General features: G+C 45.2%; 1 protein-coding gene across 5 annotated transcripts in view; it reads left to right on the top strand.

The window, feature by feature from the left end:
- LOC114584447 (uncharacterized) overlaps positions 1-22,788 on the top strand; it is a 113,500-nt gene that overhangs the window by 48,250 nt on the left and 42,462 nt on the right. For all 5 annotated transcript variants that reach the window (XR_013390576.1, XM_077918494.1, XM_028706335.2 and 2 more), the window contains 18 exons: positions 746-825; positions 2,143-2,323; positions 3,722-3,877; positions 4,597-4,730; positions 6,704-6,862; positions 7,781-7,961; positions 8,912-9,123; positions 9,988-10,176; positions 11,226-11,368; positions 11,881-12,043; positions 12,192-12,278; positions 13,097-13,231; positions 14,281-14,400; positions 15,272-15,364; positions 17,105-17,322; positions 18,582-18,778; positions 19,386-19,688; positions 21,512-21,729. Coding sequence is in view for 4 of the 5 variants with exons in the window: in XM_077918494.1 (XP_077774620.1) it covers positions 746-825; positions 2,143-2,323; positions 3,722-3,877; positions 4,597-4,730; positions 6,704-6,862; positions 7,781-7,961; positions 8,912-9,123; positions 9,988-10,176; positions 11,226-11,368; positions 11,881-12,043; positions 12,192-12,278; positions 13,097-13,231; positions 14,281-14,400; positions 15,272-15,364; positions 17,105-17,322; positions 18,582-18,778; positions 19,386-19,688; positions 21,512-21,729 (2,969 nt within the window). In the remaining variant the exon portion in view is untranslated. The remainder of the gene's footprint in view (positions 1-745; positions 826-2,142; positions 2,324-3,721; positions 3,878-4,596; positions 4,731-6,703; positions 6,863-7,780; positions 7,962-8,911; positions 9,124-9,987; positions 10,177-11,225; positions 11,369-11,880; positions 12,044-12,191; positions 12,279-13,096; positions 13,232-14,280; positions 14,401-15,271; positions 15,365-17,104; positions 17,323-18,581; positions 18,779-19,385; positions 19,689-21,511; positions 21,730-22,788) is intronic.

Below are 22,788 nucleotides of genomic sequence, written 5' to 3'. Positions count from 1 at the left end.
CTACTACTACTACTACTAATAATAATAATAATAATAATAATAATACAGTGGTACCTCGGGTTACAGATGCTTCAGGTTACAGACACTTCAGGTTACAGACCATGCTAACCCAGAAATAGTACCTTGGGTTAAGAACTTTGCTTCAGGATGAGAACAGAAATCGTGCGGCAACAGCAGTGGGAGGCTACATTAGCTAAAGTGGTACCTCAGGTTAAGAACAGTTACAGATTAAGAACGGACCTCCAGAACGAATTAAGTTCTTAACCCAAGGTACCACTGTAATAATAATTTATTTATACCCCGCCCACCTGGCTGGGTTTCCCCAGCCACTCTGGGCGGCTTCCAGCAAAAGATTAAAAATACATTAAAACATCAGTCATTAAAAACTTCCCTAAACAGGGCTGCCTTCAGATGTCTTCTAAAAGTCAGATAGTTGTTTATTTCCTTGACATTTGGTGGGAGGGTGTTCCACAGGACGGGTGCCACTACCGAAAAGGCCCTCTGCCTGGTTCCCTGTATCCTCTCTTGTAGTGAGGGAACCGTCAGAAGGCCCTCGGAGCTGGACCTCAGTGTCTGGGCTGAACGATGGGTGTGGAGACGCTCCTTCAGGTAAACTGGGCCAAGTAAGGATTTGAACCCTGGTTTTTCAGGTCCTAGTCCAACACTCTAACCACTACACCAAGCCGGCTATCAATGGGCAAATCAGCAAATAAAAATCACCTACACTTCCTTCTGTATCTGTCAGGAAACATTGAAGCCTCTAGAAATTCACGTGTGGGGCATCTGGAGCTGATAGTTGATGATGACAACATCTACTACATCAAGGTAAGCGTGCTTTTGCAGCCAAGGATATTGTGAGCACAGCATGGCATGGGCAAAGGAACAAGATGATAAGCTGCTCACCAGAGCAGAGAGCTGTCTGGCTTGATTGTGCAACATCCTTCCTAAGGTCTATAATGTAAAGGTAAAGGGACCCCTGACCATTAGGTCCAGTCGTGACTGACTCTGGAGTTGTGGCGCTCATCTTGCTTTACTGGCCGAGGGAGCCGGCGTACAGCTTCCAGGTCATGTGGCCAGCATGACTAAGCTGCTTCTGGTGAACCAGAGCAGCACATGGAAACGCCGTTTACCTTCCCACTGGAGTGGTACCTATATAAATGGTGGTACCTGCTTGCACTTTGACATGCTTTTGAACTGCTAGGTTGGCAGGAACAGGGACCGAGCAACGGGAGCTCACCCCGTCGCGGGGATTCGAACCGCCGACCTTCTGATCGGCAAGTCCTAGGCTCTGTGGTTTAACCCACAGCGCCACCCGTGTCCCAAGGTCTATAATGTATCCCACAGCTATTGCTTGCCATTGGCTATGTTCTCTCTCCATTCACAAAAGGTGGTATGCCTTTGAATGCCAGTTTCTGGGAATCTTACGTGGGAAGAGTGCTATTGCACTCAAGTTCTGCTTTCAGGCTTCGCAGAGGCATCTAGTTGGCCACTGTGAGAACAGGATGATGGACTAAACTTGGTTGGTTAGAACATGGTGCTGATAACCCCAAGGTTGCAGATTCGATCCCTGAATGAGACAGCTAGATATTCCTGCATTGCAGGAGGGTTGGTTAGATGATCCTCAGGGTTCCATCCGATTCTACAATTCTTTTTTCCCCAATTTTTTTTACTCATTTTATAACACAAATAAAAAACACAAACAGAAAAGACAAACAATACAAACCAATTCTTATCATATCCTTATTTTTCTAAACATTGTTAAGTGGGCTTCCCCAAGTCCCACCTATCTGATTTTCATTTTACTTCATCTTTAGCAGTTTGCATGTATCATAATTTCTAACCATCTTTTTCTTTTTCTTTTTAATCACACTTAAAATAACTTCACATTTTATCACTTACAGATAATGCTATTTTAAAATATCCTATCTTCTACTTCTAACCTTACAGCCTATATCCACTTCCAAAGCTATTCTAAGATTTAAATATTAACATATTTTTTCAAATATTCCTTAAACTCCTTCCAACTCTACAATTCTATGCTTCTGTGATTAGGTGGGCCTTTGCATTGCTCCAGCTGAGCACTTCTTATGTCCTTACATTTTCCGTTTAAGGATGCCCTATTGGGTGTGTGTTTTTTTGCAGGGAAGGGCAGATCTGCACATGGCAACTGCAGAGCAGAGGTACACAAGCCACCTGGAAGCAAAGTTGCTGAGAGATGGGAGCCCCATAGTTCTTTCAGGAAATCTCACAAAACAGCCTGGGAAGAAGATGGCATTTTCAGTATCCTTGATTAATCTACTGAAGGACTCGGCTTTCCTTTCAGGTCAGTGCATATCACAAGAGGTGTGTGTCTGTTTGTTTTATTTAATAAAATGCATATACTGCTCAATTGTAGGATAAACCTCAAAGCAGTTTATGGAAAAGATAAAGCAATAAAATTATCCCTTAAAAAACTCACAACCATAATCTCAAACATGGAAAGTTAAAAACCAAACCAGAATAGACTAAAACAAATGAAAACTCGCATTAGCTTTCTAAACATCTGAGTATAGGTAAAGGTAAAGGGACCCCTGACCATTAGGTCCAGTCGTGGCCGACTCTGGGGTTGCGGCGCTCATCTCGCTTTACTGGCCGAGGGAGCCGGCGCCAGTACAGCTTCCGGGTCATGTGGCCAGCATGACTAAGCCGCTTCTGGCGAACCAGAGCAGCTCACGGAAACGCCGTTTACCTTCCCGCCGGAGCGGTACCTATTTATCTACTTGCACTTTGACGTGCTTTTGAACTGCTAGGTTGGCAGGAGCTGGGACCGAGCAACGGGAGCTCACCCCGTCACGGGGATTTGAACCGCCGACCTTCTGATCGGCAAGTCCTAGGCTCTGTGGTTTAACCCACAGCGGCACCCGCATCCCAAACATCTGAGTAGGCTTGTCTAAATAAGAATATCTTCAGCAGGCGCTGAAAAGAATACAGTGAGAGCACCTGCCTGATATCAAAAGGCAGGGAATTCCAAAGTACCACACTAGACGATCAAGTTCCTACAGATGCGGTGAGGGTATTGTGTGTTCATACGAGCATCTCACAAGTTCATTGAACACCTGACCAGGGAGTGGGGCTGTGCCCACTAGTCCTTTTTCCTGGCATTGATGGTCATGCTGGACACGTGTGTTTTGCTATGCTTGCTTTCCTGCAGGTGGGTTATTGTTGCTTATTAGGAGGGGAAGGGGTGGTGCAAACGCATTAGCAGAGCTAGTCTGGTGATCCTGCTGTGCATTTGCACTGCACGGCCTTCCCCACCCCCTCCCACCTGCCAGGAAACTGGCACAGCAACTGTGTCCCACCTGGTAAGCCACTTCTGCAGGTATCTGATCTCCCAGTGGTATCAACTGATGGTACTGTTTCTATTGTTTCTTTTTTAAAAAAAAAAAAATTATTAATTTTCCAAACACATAAAAAAAAAAAAACAATACACAAGACAGAAACATACAAACATATAAACATGTATAATTTCATAATCTTATTTTCATGCACCTTACTTCCCGGACTTCCCCATACCTCCCCTTTTCTGCATCCTTGTTTTACATTTCTTCAGCAACTCCTCCAATTAATTAATTATTTAATTTTACTTTCATTAGACTTTTTTCCCCCTTTCCCCCCCCTTTTTTTCCTTTTTTTTTCTTTTTTCTCTTTGACTTGTTGATTACAGCTGCTCTTGTTTCTTTAGTGTGTATGGAGAAGAAAGCAGATGATAAGCTGAAGCAGTATTCACTGGAGGGAGAAACCCACATTCCAGGAGTTCTTGGATCTCACATCATTGCTCTTCTGCAACAGCGAGGGGACATCTGGTCCAGTGCCCTGAGAGTTAAATATGGATTGTTTGGTACTCAGTTCTTATACTGTACTAATACAAAAACAAAGTTGAGCTTTATTGCCTTTGTCAGTGTTGTTTTTGCTCTCGTGCAGAAGGATCTGATTGGCTACTGTGGGAAATGGGATGCCGGACTAGATAGAGACTTCATTTAATCCGGCAGGGCTGTTCTGTTCTTAATGCAAGGTATAGGGATGGGGAAGAAATTTGATTCAGTCCACACTTAAAGGTGAACTTAACTTAATTTGCACTTTCCAAAACGACTTCACAAACCAGAATGCAGCCACCTTTCAAAATTTGCACTTCTCTGAATTTTGCAATGCAATTCTCCAAGCAAGTAATGTGTACAAAAATTCATATGCTGGGGGTAAGCCATGCATAAAATGCATGTATTCCTGAAAATCACATACAAAAATGCATTATATAAGGGGAATTTGTTTGCAAAAAAATGTGTAAATTAGGAAAGATTGCACATAGAAATGTGTATATCAGGAGAACTTTTCATTAGAATCATGATAAACTTTCACAAACCTATGTGGAGAACTGAACTTAAGACTGGAAACATGAGAAGCTGTAAGAAACCAGAATGGACAGAGTCACACATCCCTCATGAGGTGTGAGCGTAGATCTGCCTTCCCTATTAGCAGTAACTGTGCCTGAGTGCTGTGAAAACAGAACAACGTCATTTAGTAAATATCTCTGTATGTACATTTGTGTTTTACCTGGAGCAGGAGCTGCAAAAAGCCTTCAGCATGAATGTACCACGGGCCAGAAGTTGAAAGTGGAGAATGTCCCAAAGGATGCCTACCGGCTAGATTTGGAGCATGAATTCTATTGCACACAGATTTTAGCCTACAACCACAAGGTAAAGCATTTAGTTCATTTACCGCACAGGTAGGCAAACTAAGGCCCGGGGGCTGGATCCGGCCCAATAGCCTTCTAAATCCGGTCCACAGATGGTCCAGGAATCAGCATGTTTTTACATGAGTAGAATGTGTCCTTTTATTTAAAATGCATCTCTGGGTTATTTGTGGGGCCTGCCTGGTGTTTTCTACATGAATAGAATGTGTGCTTTTATTTAAAATGCATCTCTGGGCTATTTGTGGGGCATAGGGACTCATTCATTCTCTCCCCCCCCCCCGCAAAAAAAAAATATAGTTCAGCCCCCCACAAAGTCTGAGGAACAGTGGACCAACCCCCTGCTTGAACAAGTTTGCTGACCCCTGATTTACCGGAACAATTATGAATCCTGAGAAATGGTGCTGAATCCAGATTTCTTCCTCATGGAAACTAAATAATGAAGACGCAAGATGCACTCTTGTGAGAAGGGAATTCTACAACTTAGCAGCTGCCACAGAGATCTGCTTTTACCTGATGTTGAAAAGTGGGGTGGAGTTGGCTCTAGGTTAGGATGTGGGCATTGTGTAAGAGATGTGACAGTACAGGTCACTCCACAATCTGCACCCCCCCCCAGCTATGGGTAGCTGTTAAGGTTGGGGATAGAGGTGAAATTTGTTCAGTCTGCTTTTTGCAGCAGACCATTCCAATTTGACTGTCCCGCACTAGCTTGCAGATCACAACACTTCCCCATCTACCAGATACAGTGATGCCTCGCAAGATGAAATTAATTCGTTCCGCAAGTTTTTTCTTCTTGCGAGTTTTTCGTCTTGCGAAGCACGGTTTCCCATAGGAATGCATTGAAAATCAATCAATGCGTTCCTATGGAAAGCAACTTCAGACCAGGTCCGGGGACAGTCTGTCCCCCGACCTCTTCTGAAGGCTGGGGGGGGGGACAAGGGCTTTTCTTCCCACCCCCAGCATTTTAAAAAACCCCAGGACAGCGGAGACTTCTCCGCTGTCCCGGGGCGATCTTAAAATGCTGGCGGGCGGCAGCTAAGCCTCCGCTGCCGCCCGCCAGCATGTTAAAAAACCCCGGGACAGCAGAGGACTTCTCCACTGTCCGGGGCGATCTTAAAATGCTGGTGGGCAGCAGCTAAGCCTCCGCTGCCGCCCGCCAGCATTTTAAAATCGCCCCGGGACAGCGGAGGACTTAAAAGCCCCGGGAAGGCAGGCAGGGGGGAGCAAAGACTTTTGCCCCCCGCCGGCCTTCAGAAGAGGTCCTGGACCTGGCGAAAGTCTTTGCTCCCCCCCCCCCCGCCTGCCATCAAAAGCCGTCCGGGATAGCGGAGAAACGAAGGCTGGCGGTGAGAGGAGGTCTCTCCGCCCCACCGCCAGCCTTCGGAGGAGGTCCGAGGACAGTGCAGAAGACGCGCTGCGCTTCCCCGCTGTCCTGGAGATTTCCCTATGGGCTTTCGTCTTGCGAAGGAAGCCCATAGGGAAATTCGTTTTGCGAAGCACCTCCAAAACGGAAAACCCTTTCGTCTAGCGGGTTTTCCGTCTTGCGAGGCGTTCGTCTTGCGGGGCACCACTGTATTTCAATGCAGCTTCGGTATACAAAAAGTGCCCACAAAAATAGGTATTTTATGGTTTAAATGTGTGCCAAATGTGTATTATAAAAACAATGCACTGAAAAGCATGGCAAAATAGGAATTTTGGGAGAAACGTGTGCCTTAATGCACATAATAAAATATACAGCTTAAATGCGAACTTTTTGTGCATTCTTTCAAAAATATCTGCACAAAACAGGGTGGAATGAATGCTAAGATTTGAACACCAGTCTGAATGAAACGGGGCTGATTTAGATTCCTCCGTCCATTCCTGGCAGTGCGCCATTGAGAAGCCCGTCACCGCTGAAGATTTTAAGACATGAGCTGGCTGCTATAAGGAATGTAGTAATTATTTAGTGCCAATTAAAAAACCCAAGTTGCTATTCCACAGGTCGATCTACGTCACGAAGAAACGGTCTCTCGCCTGCATTCCCGACTAGAGCTGAACTATGGAAAACACTGGGACGAAATCAACAACAAGCGGAGAGTGATAGTCAGCCAGACATTTACAAATAGTTCTCGTCCAGCTCTGACTAGCTATTTCATGGAGGTAAAAGTAAAAGACCCAGTGGTGTTGCAGCAGTTGAGATGATGACTAAGGAATTGCATCTCGGTGAAAACCTATAAAGATGATGGAGAAGTCTCTGTAGTCGGTGGGAAATAGGTCCTCTTGTTCAGATATTCTCTTCGAAGGCCGCATCCACACCATTTGTTTAAACCACTATTGAACAGTCATGGCTTCCCCCAAAGAGTCCTGGGAGGTTGGGAGCAGGTGTTTGTTAAGGGTGCTGAGAGTTGTTAGACGACACCCCTGTTTCCCTCACAGAACTACAATATCCAGAGTAGAAACAAAACTTTAAAAATTCCTTCCAGTAGCAGCTTAGAGACCAACTAAGTTTGTTATTGGTATGAGCTTTCATGTGCATGAAGTGTGCATGCACATGAAAGCGCATACCAATAACAAACTTAGTTGGTCTCTAAGGTGCTACTGGAAGGAATTCTTTTATTTCGTTTCAACTACGGCAGACCACCTGTAACTAACAATATCTAGAGCAGTTTAACAGTCAAGCCCTCTTCCCAGGTAACTGGGAATTGTAGCTCTGGGAAGGGAATATGGAGGGTCTCCCAGTCATGTGCACGAATTCCTGGGGACCAAGGCTCTTTGGGTCCCCTCAATGGTTTTTTTTAGTGCAAGCCCCTCCTGCCCTGCCACCACCATTGCTCAGGACATTGCCAGGACGTTGCACATGTGATGCCAGGATATCATGTTGGGTCCCTTTAATGTTTTTTGGAAACTGGCACCTTTGCTCCCAGTAGACCATGCTGGCATGGGCAGGGCAAGGGGCAGATGAACAATGCCACCCAGCTCACCGCTATTGTGAATACCATGATTAGGCAGCTTTACTTTGAACTGCCGGTAGTCTCTCTTCTGCCGTATGAAATGCAGCCCCCTTTTTCTGTCCCCCAGTTCACCATTCAAGTGCCTGAAAAGCAAGTGGATTACAGAACTCAGCTCCAGCATTCCTGTTCTATACAGAGTTCCACAGAAATAAGCACCCACTTCAAAGTGCACTATAACAACCGCATCCCTTTTGTGGTGGGGCTGCAGTGGAAAGAGACAGCAAGGCATACTCTGAAGAAATGGGAAGGTATGTACAAACACACACACACCACACAAGGCTTGTTTTCATAGTTGGTTTTAATATTTGTAGTCTGCTTTTCCAACAGCAGATGTTGGAATCGGCTCAAGATAATAACAAAGGCATTGGCAAACGTATTCTGCATGCTCTGAACAGAAAAGCAGCCGCTTCTGAACATTTGAAGAAAGGTATATATTCTGTGTAGACACACACACACACACAGAGAGAGAGAGAGAGAGAGAGAGAAAGAGAGAGAGAGAGAGAGAGAGAGTTGTTGGCATTCGTCTTCTCAAGAGACAATGGAGTGTGCCTGCAGGGGTGAAGTAAAAAAAACTGCATTAGCAGCACCGAAGTGATCTCCCCAGGTCACAGCTCTATGTCAGACAAGCCATGCTCATCTGCCCTACACTTGACATCCTATAAGATGTAAGTTGTGGGGCAGGTAAAGGTGAGACCTGTTCAGAGGGGACTCAGCAACAGATACAGTGGTACCTTGGGTTACATATGCTTCAGGTTACATACACTTCAGGTTACAGACTCCGCTAACCCAGAAATGGTACCTCGGGTTAAGAACTTTGCTTCAGGATGAGAACAGAAATCATGCAGCGGCGGTGCGGTGGCAGCGAGAGGCCCCATTAGCTAAAGTGGTGCTTCAGGTTAAGAACAGTTTCAGGTTAAGAACAGACCTCCAGAACGAATTAAGTTCTTAACCCGAGGTACCACTGTACAACTAAACATTTATTAAATGAGGATCGATCATTCTTTTTTTCAAAGGACAGGTAATGAACTACTAGGGGAAATTGGCCGTTTAGGTTTATGTTGCAGTTTTATTTGGGCCTGAGTTAACTCCTGTTGATGTTACTTTCACACTGATAAGCATTTTGTGATGGCCTGATATCTAGACACCGTTGAACAGAACTGAATAGCATTAACAGATGCAGCTTTCCGTTCTTTGTAAGGTACGTTCAACATGGACACACCCTGGCTGTACCTGTTTGCCGCTCACAAGCTACACCAGCCCCAGCATTCGGCTTATTTAGCAACCGTTGAATTAACTGCTGGGAAGGCCTTTGTGGTCAAGGGCCTACTTGTGGAGGTCTTCTGCAAGGACAGAGATGACAAGAAGGAAGGAAGAATTCTGATCCACACGCCAACCGCCACCTACTTGCAGGTTAGTTCCCATGTCAACCCTGCCTTTGTCCTAATGCTTTTTCATCATCTGCTGATGTTTGTATTTCATGGCCATGAGAGGTTGGAAATGGGATCATACTAGCAGCAGTTTAGTTTATTTGGTCCACAGGTCATAAATATCAGATATGGTAGAATCATCTAATTGTAGCATTAGAAGGGATTGTGAGTGTCATCAAGAGCAACTGCCTGCAATGCAGGAATCTGTTGTTTGTACTTTAGTAGAAGAAACCTTGTTGTTGTTTAGTCGTTTAATCATGTTTGACTCTTCGTGACCCCATGGACCAGAGCACGCCAGGCACTCCTGTCTTCCACAGCCTCCCGCAGCTTGGTCAAACTCATGCTGGTAGCTTCGAGAACACTGTCCAACCATCTCGTCCTCTGTCGTCCCCTTCTCCTTGTGCCCTCCATCTTTCCCAACATTAGGGTCTTTTCCAGGGAGTCTTCTCTTCTCATGAGGTGGCCAAAGTATTGGAGCCTCAGCTTCAGGATCTGTCCTTCCAGTGAGCACTCAGGGCTGATTTCCTTAAGAGTGGATAGGTTTGATCTTCTTGCAGTCCATGGGACTCTCAAGAGTCTCCTCCAGCACCATAATTCAAAAGCATCAATTCTTCAGTGATCAGCCTTCTTTATGGTCCAGCTCTCACTTCCATACATCACTACTGGGAAAACCATAGCTTTAACTATACGGACCTTTGTTAACAAGGTGATATCCCTGCTTTTTAAGATGCTGTCTAGTTTTGTCACTGCTTTTCTCCCAAGAAGCAGGCGTCTTTTAATTTCATGACTGCTGTCACCATCTGAAGAAACCTTAGAAGAACCCAAAACCATCACTGTAAATTTTCAGGCATCTACAGTCAACTACTTTGCAAGCGGGTTTCTGCACAGCCAGAGTGAAGTGGTGTCTCTGTGGAACCAGCTCATAAAGAATGAGATTCGCCTGGAAAATAACGAAAAGACAAAGTTTCTCCATTTCTGTATAAAGTCTGCAAAGCAAGAACTCAATATGACGATGGCTTACTTTCACCTGGAGGTGGTAAGATGGTCAGAGCTATAGGCTGTTTACTGTTATTGGGGCATTTTTGTTTAGGACAGGAATAAGAGACATGACAGATGAGCAAAAAATTATGTATGGTGTAGATAAAGCTGTGGTTTGAAATTTGCCTTCCTTTCTCATAAAGATGGGGGGGGGATGGGTTTCATTTCATTGTGAATCTACCATATTTGCATTGCCCAAAGCAATGTGCAAAGCGAAACACAGCCATCCTTCAAAATTCACACTTCTCTGAATTTTGTGATATTCTCCGGTTAAATAATGTATATAAAAAGTGTGCATAGTTATGCATGTGAGTGAAAATGCTTTCAAATGCATTGTAAGGGGCAGTTTGCAAAACACAAAAAAGATTATTTGGCAAAATTGCATACAAAATGAATAGAAATGCACACTAAAATGCAGGCAAATCCTAATTTGCTATGGGTGCTGAGAATTATTAGGAGACCCTTATTCCCCTCAGAGAGCTGCAATTCCACAATTCCCTGGGAAGAAGAACTGACCGTTAAAGCACTCTAGAAATTCTAGGTCTGGGAGAACTCAGCCTCCTTAATAAACTACAGTTCCCAGGATACTTTGGGGGAAAACCATGGCTGTTTGAAGTGGTATCCTAGTGCCTTGCATGTGTAGTGCAGACGGGGACTCACTTGGATTATCCTTGTGGTCTGGATAGCTGACATCCTTAATCTGAGATCCAGAGGATGCCCTAACAACATATGTGATTGCCAGCTTTCTATCACAGGTGGGCTATCCTGTTTCGCTGCCTGAAGCAAAATGGCAATGTGCCACAACCCCAGTCCTCTGTAGTTATTGTTTGTCACATGAGTTTGATGTACAGGGATCATTATGGATAGACGAGCGCTGTATCATTATATTTTTTGTAATTGTATTCCTATGTTTAATTGCATGTTCAAAATCTTTGTGGGTTCGAAGTTGCATTTTACTGCCCACTTTTTGCAGCATTTTATGCATACTTTTCTCTCTTCCACCTGCCAATTCTGTGCCTGTGCCTGGATTTGATTTCTTGGTCACAGCCTAGGAAGGCAAACATTTCTGTGCAGGTTTTGTGGACGGATCACAAGACCCCGCCACCGCTTGTGCTGCAGTTTGAGGCACAGATAGAAGAAGTCAAGAAGGAGAAAATGCTCTACCAAAAACGTGGGACTGTCCTGTTCAGGTACTCTAATTCCCACCCATCCTGCTCCATTCATATATCCATTTGGGTACATAAAACAAAGAGATATTTCGCCTCTCTAAATCAACACAGTAAACGTCAATGCAAATATATACTTGCAAGGAATTGCTCCTTCAATGTGATAGCACCTGCTCTCTGGAACTCCCTGCTCATTTATATTAGGCAGATGCTTTAAGTGTAATGTCTTTGGTGTCTGCTAAAAGCTTTTTTCATTTGGACAACCCTATCCTGACTTTCTTTGCCTTCTTCCCTTGCAATTCTAAGCACTGGTTTAGAGGCAACCAGAAGGTTGTGCTACTGTTAAAATAATCCAGATTAGACAATGGTGCACTTTATTAACTGAACCAATGTGACATGATAATATATTTACTGGGAAACACTGTAATAGGGCATTATTGCATTGTAGCAGCTTGAGCCGAAGGAAATTCAGGGTGAGGTTTCCCAGCTTCTGTGTTTCAACTGAAAGTTCCTTACTTATTTTATTTACATCCCAGGCACCCGTTTAAACTGCCCATCCCGCAAAGCTTTCTCCTCCAAGAAACCTTCACTCTGAACAAAAAGGAGAAGCATTATTTCTTGGAAACAAAGGTTTTGATCAACGAGCTTGAAGAGTCTGTTCAAACTCTCACACTCAGCTACCAAGCTGAAAATCCGCATGTGAGTGAAGTTTACGAAACCATCTGCCTGCCCACCCACTCCCCGTAACCTTTTCAATAGCAAAGCAGCCATGAAATAAATTACACATCTGTGTAAAGTTTTTTTGTTTCTGTTTTGGTCTTCTTCCCAACCCTTCACCCATCTCCAGGTTTGTGCTGGATTGACGCATCCATACAACAGCAAGTTCTTCCCCCCAAATATAGAGGTTTGCGCCATAACACGAAATCTCAGCTGTGTAAGTAAGTTTGATGAGATTGAGGGAATGATTCACTATGCATAAAGTCGCATCAGGGGAGATTATGAAGACCTTCTGACTACAACCCTGAATTTATGGCCATGTCCACACTGTACATTTAAAGCACTTGTATACCACTTTAAGTGGATGCAGGTGGCGCTGTGGGTTAAACCACAGAGCCTAGGACTTGCTGATCAGAAGGTCGGCGGTTCGAATCCCCGTGACGGGGTGAGCTCCCATTGCTCGGTCCCTGCTCCTGCCAGCCTAGCAGTTCGAAAGCATGTCAAAGTGCAAGTAGATAAATAGATACCGCTCCAGCGGGAAGGTAAACGGTGTTTCCGTGCACTGCTCTGGTTCGCCAGAAGCGGCTTAGTCATGCTGGCCACATGACCCAGAAGCTGCACGCCAGCTCCCTCGGCCAATAAAGCGAGATGAGCGCTGCAACCCCAGAGTTGGCCACGACTGGATTTAATGGTCAGGGGTCCCTTTACCTTTATACCACTAAACAGTTGTGGCTTCCCCCAAAGAATCATGGGAACAGTAGTCTGTTAAGGGTGCTGAGAGTGGTTTGAAGACCCTCTCACCACCCCTCATTCTACTAGCACAACTATCCAGAGAGCTCACAGGAAGTAGATGCTGCTGCTTCCTGTCCTCAATTTGGCCATTGCTCACTTGCTTGCCAAATCCTGCAGCCAGCCCTCCTAACCAAAGTTATGGTCTCTGTACATTAGATCTGCAGACAGTCTCTCCATATTTAGACAAAAAGGTGCTGCTTTGCTGATCTGGCACTTTTAAATACTCATTATATCAACCCACAGGTGAAACGGGAGATCGAAGTGACCCTAAAGGTCAATAGGAAAGAGGCTCTCAGCTTCCTGGGCAAATACCAGAACCAATCTAGCATGGCTGATTCCCAACACCTGGTACAAATGGACATGACACATGCATTCCAGGTAGTTACCTTTTAGAGAAGAGGCACCACCTTCTCTTTGTCTGTCTCCATCCCACTTAACTTCTGAGGGTTTTGGCAAATAATGTATAGGTTGCTTGCTGTGTTTCATTTCTTTCTATTCTCATCAGGATAACTGCGTGTGTTTTTTTTAAAAAATATCCAGCTGTGGGCTTCTATGGAAGGATGGACAGGATATAAATTTAATAATTAAATTAAATTAAAAACCAGCTTATGCTTGCCAATCTAAAATCCAGATGTTTTGGACTATAGCTCTCTACAGCACCAGACTGAGGTTGATGCTGGAAGGCAAAAGGTTGGCCAAGACTGCTGTCATCCAGTCAACCACCAGCATATTGTATTATGTGCAACTACAGTGCGGAAGCAGATCTTGCAATCCCTGTTGCTCAGACCCCAGTGATATCCGTGGAGCTTCCATGAGCATAGAGGACCATAGGGTTGTGTCTGCATTAGGACATGTATATAGGGTGGCTGTGTGTCCTCCTTTACAGTTGTCAGGCCTCCATTTGAAGGGTTGTCTTGTCCAAGCCCAGTTTAACTATCAAGGAAACCTGAGAAGGGAGAGCAGGAGAGGCTTTGAAGTCACCAATCCAAGAGTTAGCACTTGCACAGCAGTCTGAGCAAGGTTCGTCCAGTCACAGTCTTCTCCGTTAGAGTGAGATGCATTTCTATTTAAATGATAGTAATTGAGTTGAAGCTGGTGCTTATCCTACTCAGAGTAGACCCATAGAAATTAATGGACCTGTTAGTAATGTTCAATGATGTGCTCTGAGAATTGAATACAGCCCCTATGTCTCAAACGAGCATCCATACATATGAATTAGCATATACAAATTTCCATGTAACATCTATTTATTGCAATGCATAAGTAGCCATGCTACTTGCTTGGACTACAAACTTTAACCTCTTTAATAGCCACGGCTTCCAAATGGGGAACCTGGGGGGACTATAATGTGGCTTGTAGTAAAGTCATGCAAGATGACTCTGTTAATCTGAAGAAAGGGATAACTTGTTGGGTTTCCTTCCTACTAGCTCAAGTTTCCAAAGTCGGTTGCTATGAGGGGGGAGCTCTTTTCAAGAGAAACCAGGCTGGCTGATTTTGCATCCGGTGTGACAATAACAGCTACTATCGACCAGCAGGATACTTCGCAGGTCAGGTTTCCTACTAGCCTTTTATGCCAGTGTTCCCCAACCTTGGGCCTCCAGCTGTTTTTGGACTACAACTCCCATCATCCCTCGCTAGCAAGACCAGTGGTCAAGGATGATGGGAATTGTAGTCCAAAAACAGCTGGAGGCCCAAGGTTGGGGAACACTGTTTTATGCAACTAAGAGGACCTCTAGACCAGCCTTTCTCAGCCGTGGGTCCCTAGATGTTGTTTGACAACAACTCCTATCATTCCTGGCCAGCATGGGAAGTGCTCAGGGATGATGGGAGATGTGATTCGAAAACATCTGGGCACCCAATGTTGAGAAAGGCGGGAGGGATTCAAGCACAATTCGCGTGGATTGAAGCACTTTGTCATTGTAGCCCAACAAATCGACTTTTTAAAAAAATCACGGACACTAGGAAAGAGAGAGGAAAATGCAGTGGAAAGTGTGGGACAAACAAATATTGGCAGAAACTGTCTCCAGGCAGACATTTTCCCAAGTCATTGCAATGTAGACATTTGTCCATTTTAACCTACCCTCTGTAATTATGATTGCAGCCAATACTATCCGTGGTTGGAACCTTCTATTAACCCAAGGGCGAGGTTCTCATGAAGGAAAGAAGCATGCATGTGCTGAAAGGGGGAGCAACAATGTTGTCCAATGCTGTCCATTGCCATGTCACATCATGCCCACTGGTGTCAATGAAATTTAGCATGATGTGCCAGTATATCAGTCAGAAAGCCACAGCTCCATAACCCAACAGATACTGCAGCACGAAAGGAGCTTTAGAAAATGGGATGGAAATGGTAGAAGAATAATCAAGAAAGCTAACATAATATTCCCCGTGTCTAAATGTACTCTTCTGTATCAACAGTTTACAGCTTGGCTGAATGGAACCAAGACTGGCTTTGGAATTTATTCACAATTTTCTCACTTGAATCAGTCAAACTTTCCTCCAAGTTTTCAGGTACCAAAATTCATATTCCCCGACAGCAGCAGCCGCAATTTATGTTTAGTCTTTTCTTTTCTTTCCCCCTACCTTTTGCTTTGCTGAAATGATGTGATAGTTGCTGGAGTTGTCAATCTTCAGGGTTTTCTCCAGCTCAGATTCTGATCTGGGGTGAAGACGAAGACACAGAATCCTAAGAATCGCAGCATGAGAGCGGCTTGGAGGCCATCTTGTCTCACCTCCTGCTCAGGGCCAGCCTGCCCATGAGGTGGGCTGAGGAAGCCGCCTTGGGCAGTAGAACCCCGAGAGGTGGTGTCTCCACCTGCCCTGCCACTGGCTTCCAGTCAGATATTGCAAGATCTCACCGGAACCTGCCACTGCTGCTTCGAGGGCACTGTCACATGACCCAGACAAGGGAGGCTTTTTAAAAAAAAAAAGATATTTATTAAAGTTTCAACATTTTACAAAAAGAAAAAAGAAAATACAAAGTAAAAACAGTTAAAAACAAATCAGTTTTTCCAAATCTTAACTTTCATTTGCTTGTTTCCCTGACCTCCTCACACATCCCTTTTTCGTATTCCAGTTCAATTAGTTAGTTCAGCAAATCCTTTCCCTTTTTGATTTTATCTTAATCTTTTATCTTAATATATTATAGCTTTATATTATCACCTGTTAACAAACTATTTTATATATTCCTTTATAACATTACTACTAAAAACCGCTTAACTTCAATCCAACATCATTCTAACATTCCTTAATTTTGCAGTGTTTCTGTAAATAGTCTTTAAATTTCTTCCAATCTTCTTCCACCGACTCTTCTCCCTGGTCTCGGATTCTGCCAGTCATTTCCGCCAATTCCATGTAGTCCATCACCTTCATCTGCTATTCTTCCAGAGTGGGTAAATCTTGTATCTTCCAATACTTTGCAATAAGTATTCTTGCTGCTGTAGTAGCATACATAAAGAAAGTTCTGTCCTTCTTTGGCACCAATTGGCCGACCATGCCCAGGAGAAAGGCCTCTGGTTTCTTCAGGAAGGTATATTTAAATACCTTTTTCATTTCGTTATAGATCATCTCCCAGAAAGCCTTAATCTTTGGGCATGTCCACCAAAGGTGAAAGAATGTACCTTCAGTCTCTTTACATTTCCAACATTTATTATCGGGCAAATGATAGATTTTTGCAAGCTTGACTGGAGTCATGTACCACCTGTATATCATTTTCATAATATTCTCTCTTAAGAATAATATTCTCTCTTAAGAGAGAAGACAGACAAGGGAGGCTTTAATGGGGGGCAGCAACAGGGGGGCAGCACTGTTCCATTTTACCTCAGGTGGCAAAATGGGATGCACCACCCCATTCCACCACCCCTCTAGATAGCTGGCTCCACTGAACTGCTCTTAGCTTCAAGAAGTTTCTCCTTATGTTCCACAGAAATCTATCCACCTGTAGGGAATGAATTAGATCTCAACCTGCCCGCTGCCTGAATGTTGGGTAAAATTGCAATTAAAATGTCCGTATTGGGGAAAATTCACACTAAAATGCTGGTGAATTTCATTGAAGTGTTTCTTTTTTAAATTGCAAGCTGATGTGAAAATGTGGAGAATGGAATGTAAGTTTGGAAAACAAGAGAAACTGAGGGAAACAAAAAAATGACAGATTTGGCTTTGAGATTTGGGGGAGGTGCAGGACTTATCCTCGGTCGGGCTGCGCCCCAGTTGACCCATGGAGTGCTTGTTTTGTTTTTCCCCTGCGCTTAGGCCCACGCCACCACAAACCGATACAGCAGGAATGGTCTCAATGGATCCTTTTGCCTTCACTCCGGCAGAAAGGACCTTGTGTTGCTGGAGGTGGACTTCAATGGTGAGATGAGGAAGGATGCCGGAAGCATCAGAGTGAGCTCTCTCCTAAGACAGGCAATTCTGACACAGTTCAGATATTTGTGGCTGCAATTCAATGGCAAGATGTCGCCAACCAGGTAAAGAAAGCAGCAACTGGGGCTGTAACCCAAACCTTTATTTTGTAGCCAAATATCATCACCAGTTATACAATAAATAAGGGGGCACAACTCAAAATATGGTTCAAAGCAAACTAATCAGATAATCAGGTGTGATGTTCAAATATATAACAGAACTATGGAGCCCCACTGGGAAATTACACTGCTGTTCTGTTCCACCTGTTAAAGGCTAAGCCTTGGCACTCAGAATAGGTTCTATACCTGAGCTCAGATTATTCAGCTCTGAATCTGCTCTCTGGCCTACCAGTAAGAGCTGGAAGGTTGATGGGGAACAGGACAAGGCCTCTTCTCTCATGGCCCCACAGCTATGGAATGCCCAGCCCAAGACAGAGGACAGTACCTCTTGACATGGCTCATGGCTACAAGTTAAAACTATGGATTTTACTCCCACAAGAGGTAGTGAGGGCCAGTGGCATAGCATGGGGGTGACAGGGATGCTTGCCCCAGATGCAAAATTTGTTAGGGGTGGAAAATTTCGACACCCACTGCTACCTCGATACAGCTGCGTGCTTCCGTCACTGGGATCCATTGAAAATGGCTTCCTTATGCAAACCAGGAAATGGCCTCTCCTGACAACGCAACAACTCTTTTCTTATCTCTGTGGCTATCATTTCCTGGGTGATGCCTTAGCCAGTTGAAAGCACATGCGTACTCTGTCCGTTTCCCTCCTGCCCGCCCCTCCGCCTGGCTCCAGGTGCTGGCAACCCACGTTACACCACTGGTGAGGGCCACCAACTTGGGTGGCTTAAAAATAGGCTTAGACAAATGCATGGAGGATGAAGTTGTTGGCGGCTACTGGCTCACAATGGCTATGCTGTACCTCCAGGGTTGGAGGTGGTAGCTCCTGGAATACCAGCTGCTGGGAATCACACATGGGGAGAGTGCTTTTGCACTCAGGTCCTGCTTGCAGGTGTTCTGTGGGCCTCTGGCTGGTCACTGTGAGAACAGGATGCTGAACTAAATGGGCCACTGGCCTGATCCAGCGGGCTCTTTCTATGTCATGATAAGCCAAGAACCTTGACTTATTAAACCAGTTTGCCAGTTGCATGCTTCTGCTGCATGTAATGCCAATGCCCTCCCGCCATCCACTTGCTTTTACAAAGGCCATAGATTACCCATCCCTGCTGTAGGTAGCCGTGGTTCAGCAGTGAAGATGACTGAGCTGTCATTCCCTGTCTATTTCTACTGACTGCTTGCATTGCCTTCCTTCTTGCCTCCAGAGCTATGCTGTCTTCTGCAGTGAAGATGAATCACAATGCCTTTCACCTGGGCGTTGTGGGATCCAAGGAGCAGAAAGGGGGTCTGGTGCTGACCCTCCATGGCAGTCTCCGGCACAATGTTCTCAGCTTAAAGCACGCCATACCCCAGGACCTTTCCCTGGATGGCTCTCTCAAGCACAAAAACAACATCCGTGAAGGTATTGCTTTACTGCAAGGTTCAGAACAAGCATTCATCCTTCTTGAGCAGGTAGGGCATTGTCTGGCCTTGACTGGGGTCCAAGATAGGCTGCAGTCAGAGTCCTGTTCTGGTGCAGGCAAAGAGACCAATGGATGTCATCATCCAAGACAGGATGGGGAATCAGGTCACATTCTGGATTAAGTAGCCTTGGCCAGACTGTCTATGTGGCTGTAAGTATTCATTTTGGGAACAACAACAACAACAATTTATTATTTATATCCCGCCCATCTGGCTGGGTTTCCCCAGCCACTCTGAGCAGCTTCCAACAAAATATCAAAATACAGTAATGCATCAAACATTAAAAGCTTCCCTAAACAGGGCTGCCTTCAGATGTCTTCTAAAAGTCTGGTGGTTGTTGTTCTCTTTGACATCTGGTGGGAGGGCGTTCCACAGGGCGGGTGCCACTACCGAGACGGCCCTCTGCCTGGTTCCCTGTAATTTCACTTCTCGCAGTGAGGGAACCGCCAGAAGGCCCTTGGCACTGGACCTTGGTGTCCGGGAAGAACGATGGGGGTGGAGACGCTCCTTCAGATATACTGGACCAAGGCCTTCCTTCTGTCTAACAGGCATCATGAACATCATGGTTAACCAGTCGGTGTTTGGAGCACACATCCGGAACAGAAATGTGTTTGGAAACGAGAGCTTTCATAACATCGCAGTGGCTGTGACTCAGAATGGTAGCTGGGCTTTCCCAAGAGAGGCAAAGCTCCGAGGGCAACTCGAGCTCAGAAGAGGAATTCAGAGGGGTTTGGCCAGTATCCAGGTGGACACGAGAGCTCTCCATCTTAATATCTCAAATATCATCATTCTGGAGCATCTTGGAGCCCCAGGGATGCCCACCAACAACATCAGTAATTTCTATACCACAGGTATGAAATGCAACCCAATACCGGGCTGTTTCTCGGGATCAATAGAATGCCATTTGGAAAGAGTAGCTCCTTTTCTTTGAGAAGTACTCTGCGACTGCCTGCACTTCTCCAAACAGCCTACTAAATTTCTATCTCCTTCCATTTGGGGCTCTTTTGTTTCTTAAGGGTTGTTGGGAATTATAACTCTGTGAGGGGTAAACGAGAGTTCCCAGGATTCTTTGAGAGAAAGAATGAAACAACATCCCATTTTTGAGACACTGAATTTGAAGTGCAAGTGCCTGAATCTCTCATAAGGACCCACCTTTATGTTCAGTTTCCTTTAAAACAACTTTTTTTAAAAAAGGGGGGAATGGGCTGTTTCCCTGTTTCCACAATGCCTGCTTTTTACATTATACCTTTGCTTTGATCCTTGCCTTTCAGTTCTAAGGTACAATTTAATTCACAGTGTGGGTTTGGAGAGGGGGGACTGACTCTTAAAAAACTCCAATAATTTCAGCTGGCTTGGAGCCATCTCAGTGAATAAAAATCCCAAACCTCAAAGCGGAGGGGAAATAATAGTTCTGAAGTCAGCTTTAAAGTACAGGTGTGTTTTTCGTTACAACTTCAAAGTACAGGCTCTACCCTTGAAGAGTCTTCTCTAGTTTTCCAGTGGCATAATGGCACTATTGAATATGAATGAGTGTTTAATTCCTTGCCAGCCACTCTCAAGGAGAATGAGCTTTCATGCTTCTGTTAACAGCATTTGGAGCAGATTCAAGAATGAATGGGGTTGACTTGCTTTGAGTTCTGCAAAGGAAATCTTTCCTAGCCGTTCCAAAAAGAGAAGCAGGAGCATCTAGCAGGGCTGTGCATGGACATGCACAAACATTTGGATCCAATTTGTGGCCCAGATTTGTAAATCTGCATTGGACTCAATCCAGACCCATTCCAACCTGCCCTGGGTCCAAATCCAGATTGTGATTGCGAAATTACAAATCTCCTGAAATCCTATAGGCTTGCATGACAAAACCAAAATAGCAATAGCTTACAGTGATACCTCAGGTTAAGTACTTAATTCGTTCCGGAGGTCCGTTCTTAACCTGAAACTGTTCTTAACCTGAAGCACCACTTTAGCTAATGGGGCCTCCTGCTGCCGCTGCGCCGCCAGAGCACGATTTCTGTTCTCATCCTGAAGCAAAGTTCTTAACCCGAGGTAATATTTCTGGGTTAGCGGAGTCTGTAACCTGAAGCATCTGTAACCTGAAGTATATGTAACCCGAGGTACCACTGTACTTGTTTTTCACATAGGGGCATGATGTCTAGGGCATGATGGTAGCGTTTTCAGAGTTCAAAGGCCCATTCCAGCAAGGCAAAAACACTCAAGGAAAATGTGAAGCAGAGCTAGTAAAGGCTGTTAGCCTGAGGAGAGTCTAGAGGGCAATTCCCCATATGATTCAGAATCCCTGCCCTGTTAGAACATGGCATGGCCCTTAGGGGAATTTGAGGTGGATGGCAGGAAACAGGCATAAAGGGAATGGCAGACAAAGAGAGAAGACGTATCTGACCCACTTTTGACTGGGGCCATGCTCACCTCTTGTTTTAGACCCCATCACCACCAGCATGCTTCCACTGACAGCTCACCCCAAAGAAAATGTGGCCCTCAGCAAGGAAAGGATTTCCCTCCCCTGAGCTTCTGAAGACTCAGAATGTGCCTTTGCAACTAATCCCCTATTGAAACCCCGAAGCAAGCTACCCGTTGGTCCTGACTCATGTCTGTATATGTGTCTCTATGCACCCATTGCACTTTGCTTAATCTTTCTCTTTGGCTCTTTGGCTTCACACAGAAAGTAGCATCCTGGCCACATATGGCCACATCAGTACTAACCGCACAGTAACTCTGAAGCTGCAAGGCAGTAGCAGAAAGATGGCTGCAGCAGCTGGACCTGAGCAGCGGCCCTCGGAAACCCTTCAAGCCCAGATCATTGCAAACTTCAGCCACAACATTCCAGAGCTGAAGAATCATAGGATTCCTTTCCGCATAGAGTCTACCTGCCTTTACCAAGTAAGGAGAACAATGGCATTGACTGGGGGTTGGGAAAATCAGGTCCAAATATGGCCCTCCAGGTCTCTCTTTCTGGCCCTCAGGACCTTTTCTGGGCCATGCCCCTCCCCAGGCTGAATCTGCCCCATGCCCTCCTTGGGGGCTTTTGCCTGGCTGGAATGTGCCCCTGAAATGCCTTTTGCTTGCATGGCAGGAGAGAGGGGTTGCTTATAAACCAAATGTTGCCTCAGAGACAGGAAGTCCCGCCTCCTCACATCCTGCCTTTCTCTAATATATTGAGTGACTTCTTCTGGAGGGCTTCTAAACTTGTCCAGAGAACAGCGGCAATGAACTCCCCTTTCCCCTCCAGGGATTGGGCTTCTTCCCTTCTCCTTCTTCCCTTGCTATCCATGGGTATTGGGGTGACCAAATTATTGGAATATGAATTTTTGGAAAGTCCCCATACACAATTGCTAGCTTGTTGTTGTTTAGTCGTTTAGTCATGTCCGACTCTTCGTGACCCCATGGACCAGAGCACGCCAGGCTAGCTTAGCGCATGAAATATACTCGGAGTCAAGTGTGGATTTCATGCTCTTTATTCAGCTCATAGTGGTGAGGAGGAATGGAAGTTCCCCCAGAATGTCTGCTTTATATACATTATTTACACAATGGGCCCCACATGATTGGCTAATTCCGGGATTCTCCTGTAGGCCAATCAGGTTGCAGATTCACTTACACCTGGAGCTGGATTGGGTGGCTCCTGTGGACCAATCAGACTGATGCATTCTGGGTCCTATTGTTCTAGGACCAATTAGACTGCTGCATTTTGGATCCTATTCAACTCAGTACATAACAGCGCATAACTTGACGACTTTAGAACAGGGGTTCTATAGTTTGTTTAGTATAGCCCAAGAGCCACCTTCCCTTCTGGGGGTCACATTCCAGTGGTGGCTGGAGCCAGAGGCAAAAGCGGGTGGAGCCCCAAATGTAAATATTACTTTGGTACAGTAGGCTACTTTCTTCAGGGACCCCTCTCCATCCTCCACCCAGGGAAGCAAGAGGCGTGATCAAAGTTCATTC

The sequence above is a fragment of the Podarcis muralis genome, chromosome 14, assembly GCF_964188315.1.
Source record: "Podarcis muralis chromosome 14, rPodMur119.hap1.1, whole genome shotgun sequence".
Lineage (NCBI taxonomy): Eukaryota > Metazoa > Chordata > Lepidosauria > Squamata > Lacertidae > Podarcis > Podarcis muralis.
Note: the sequence above shows the minus strand (reverse complement) of the source record. Positions and strands in the feature narration are given on the sequence as shown.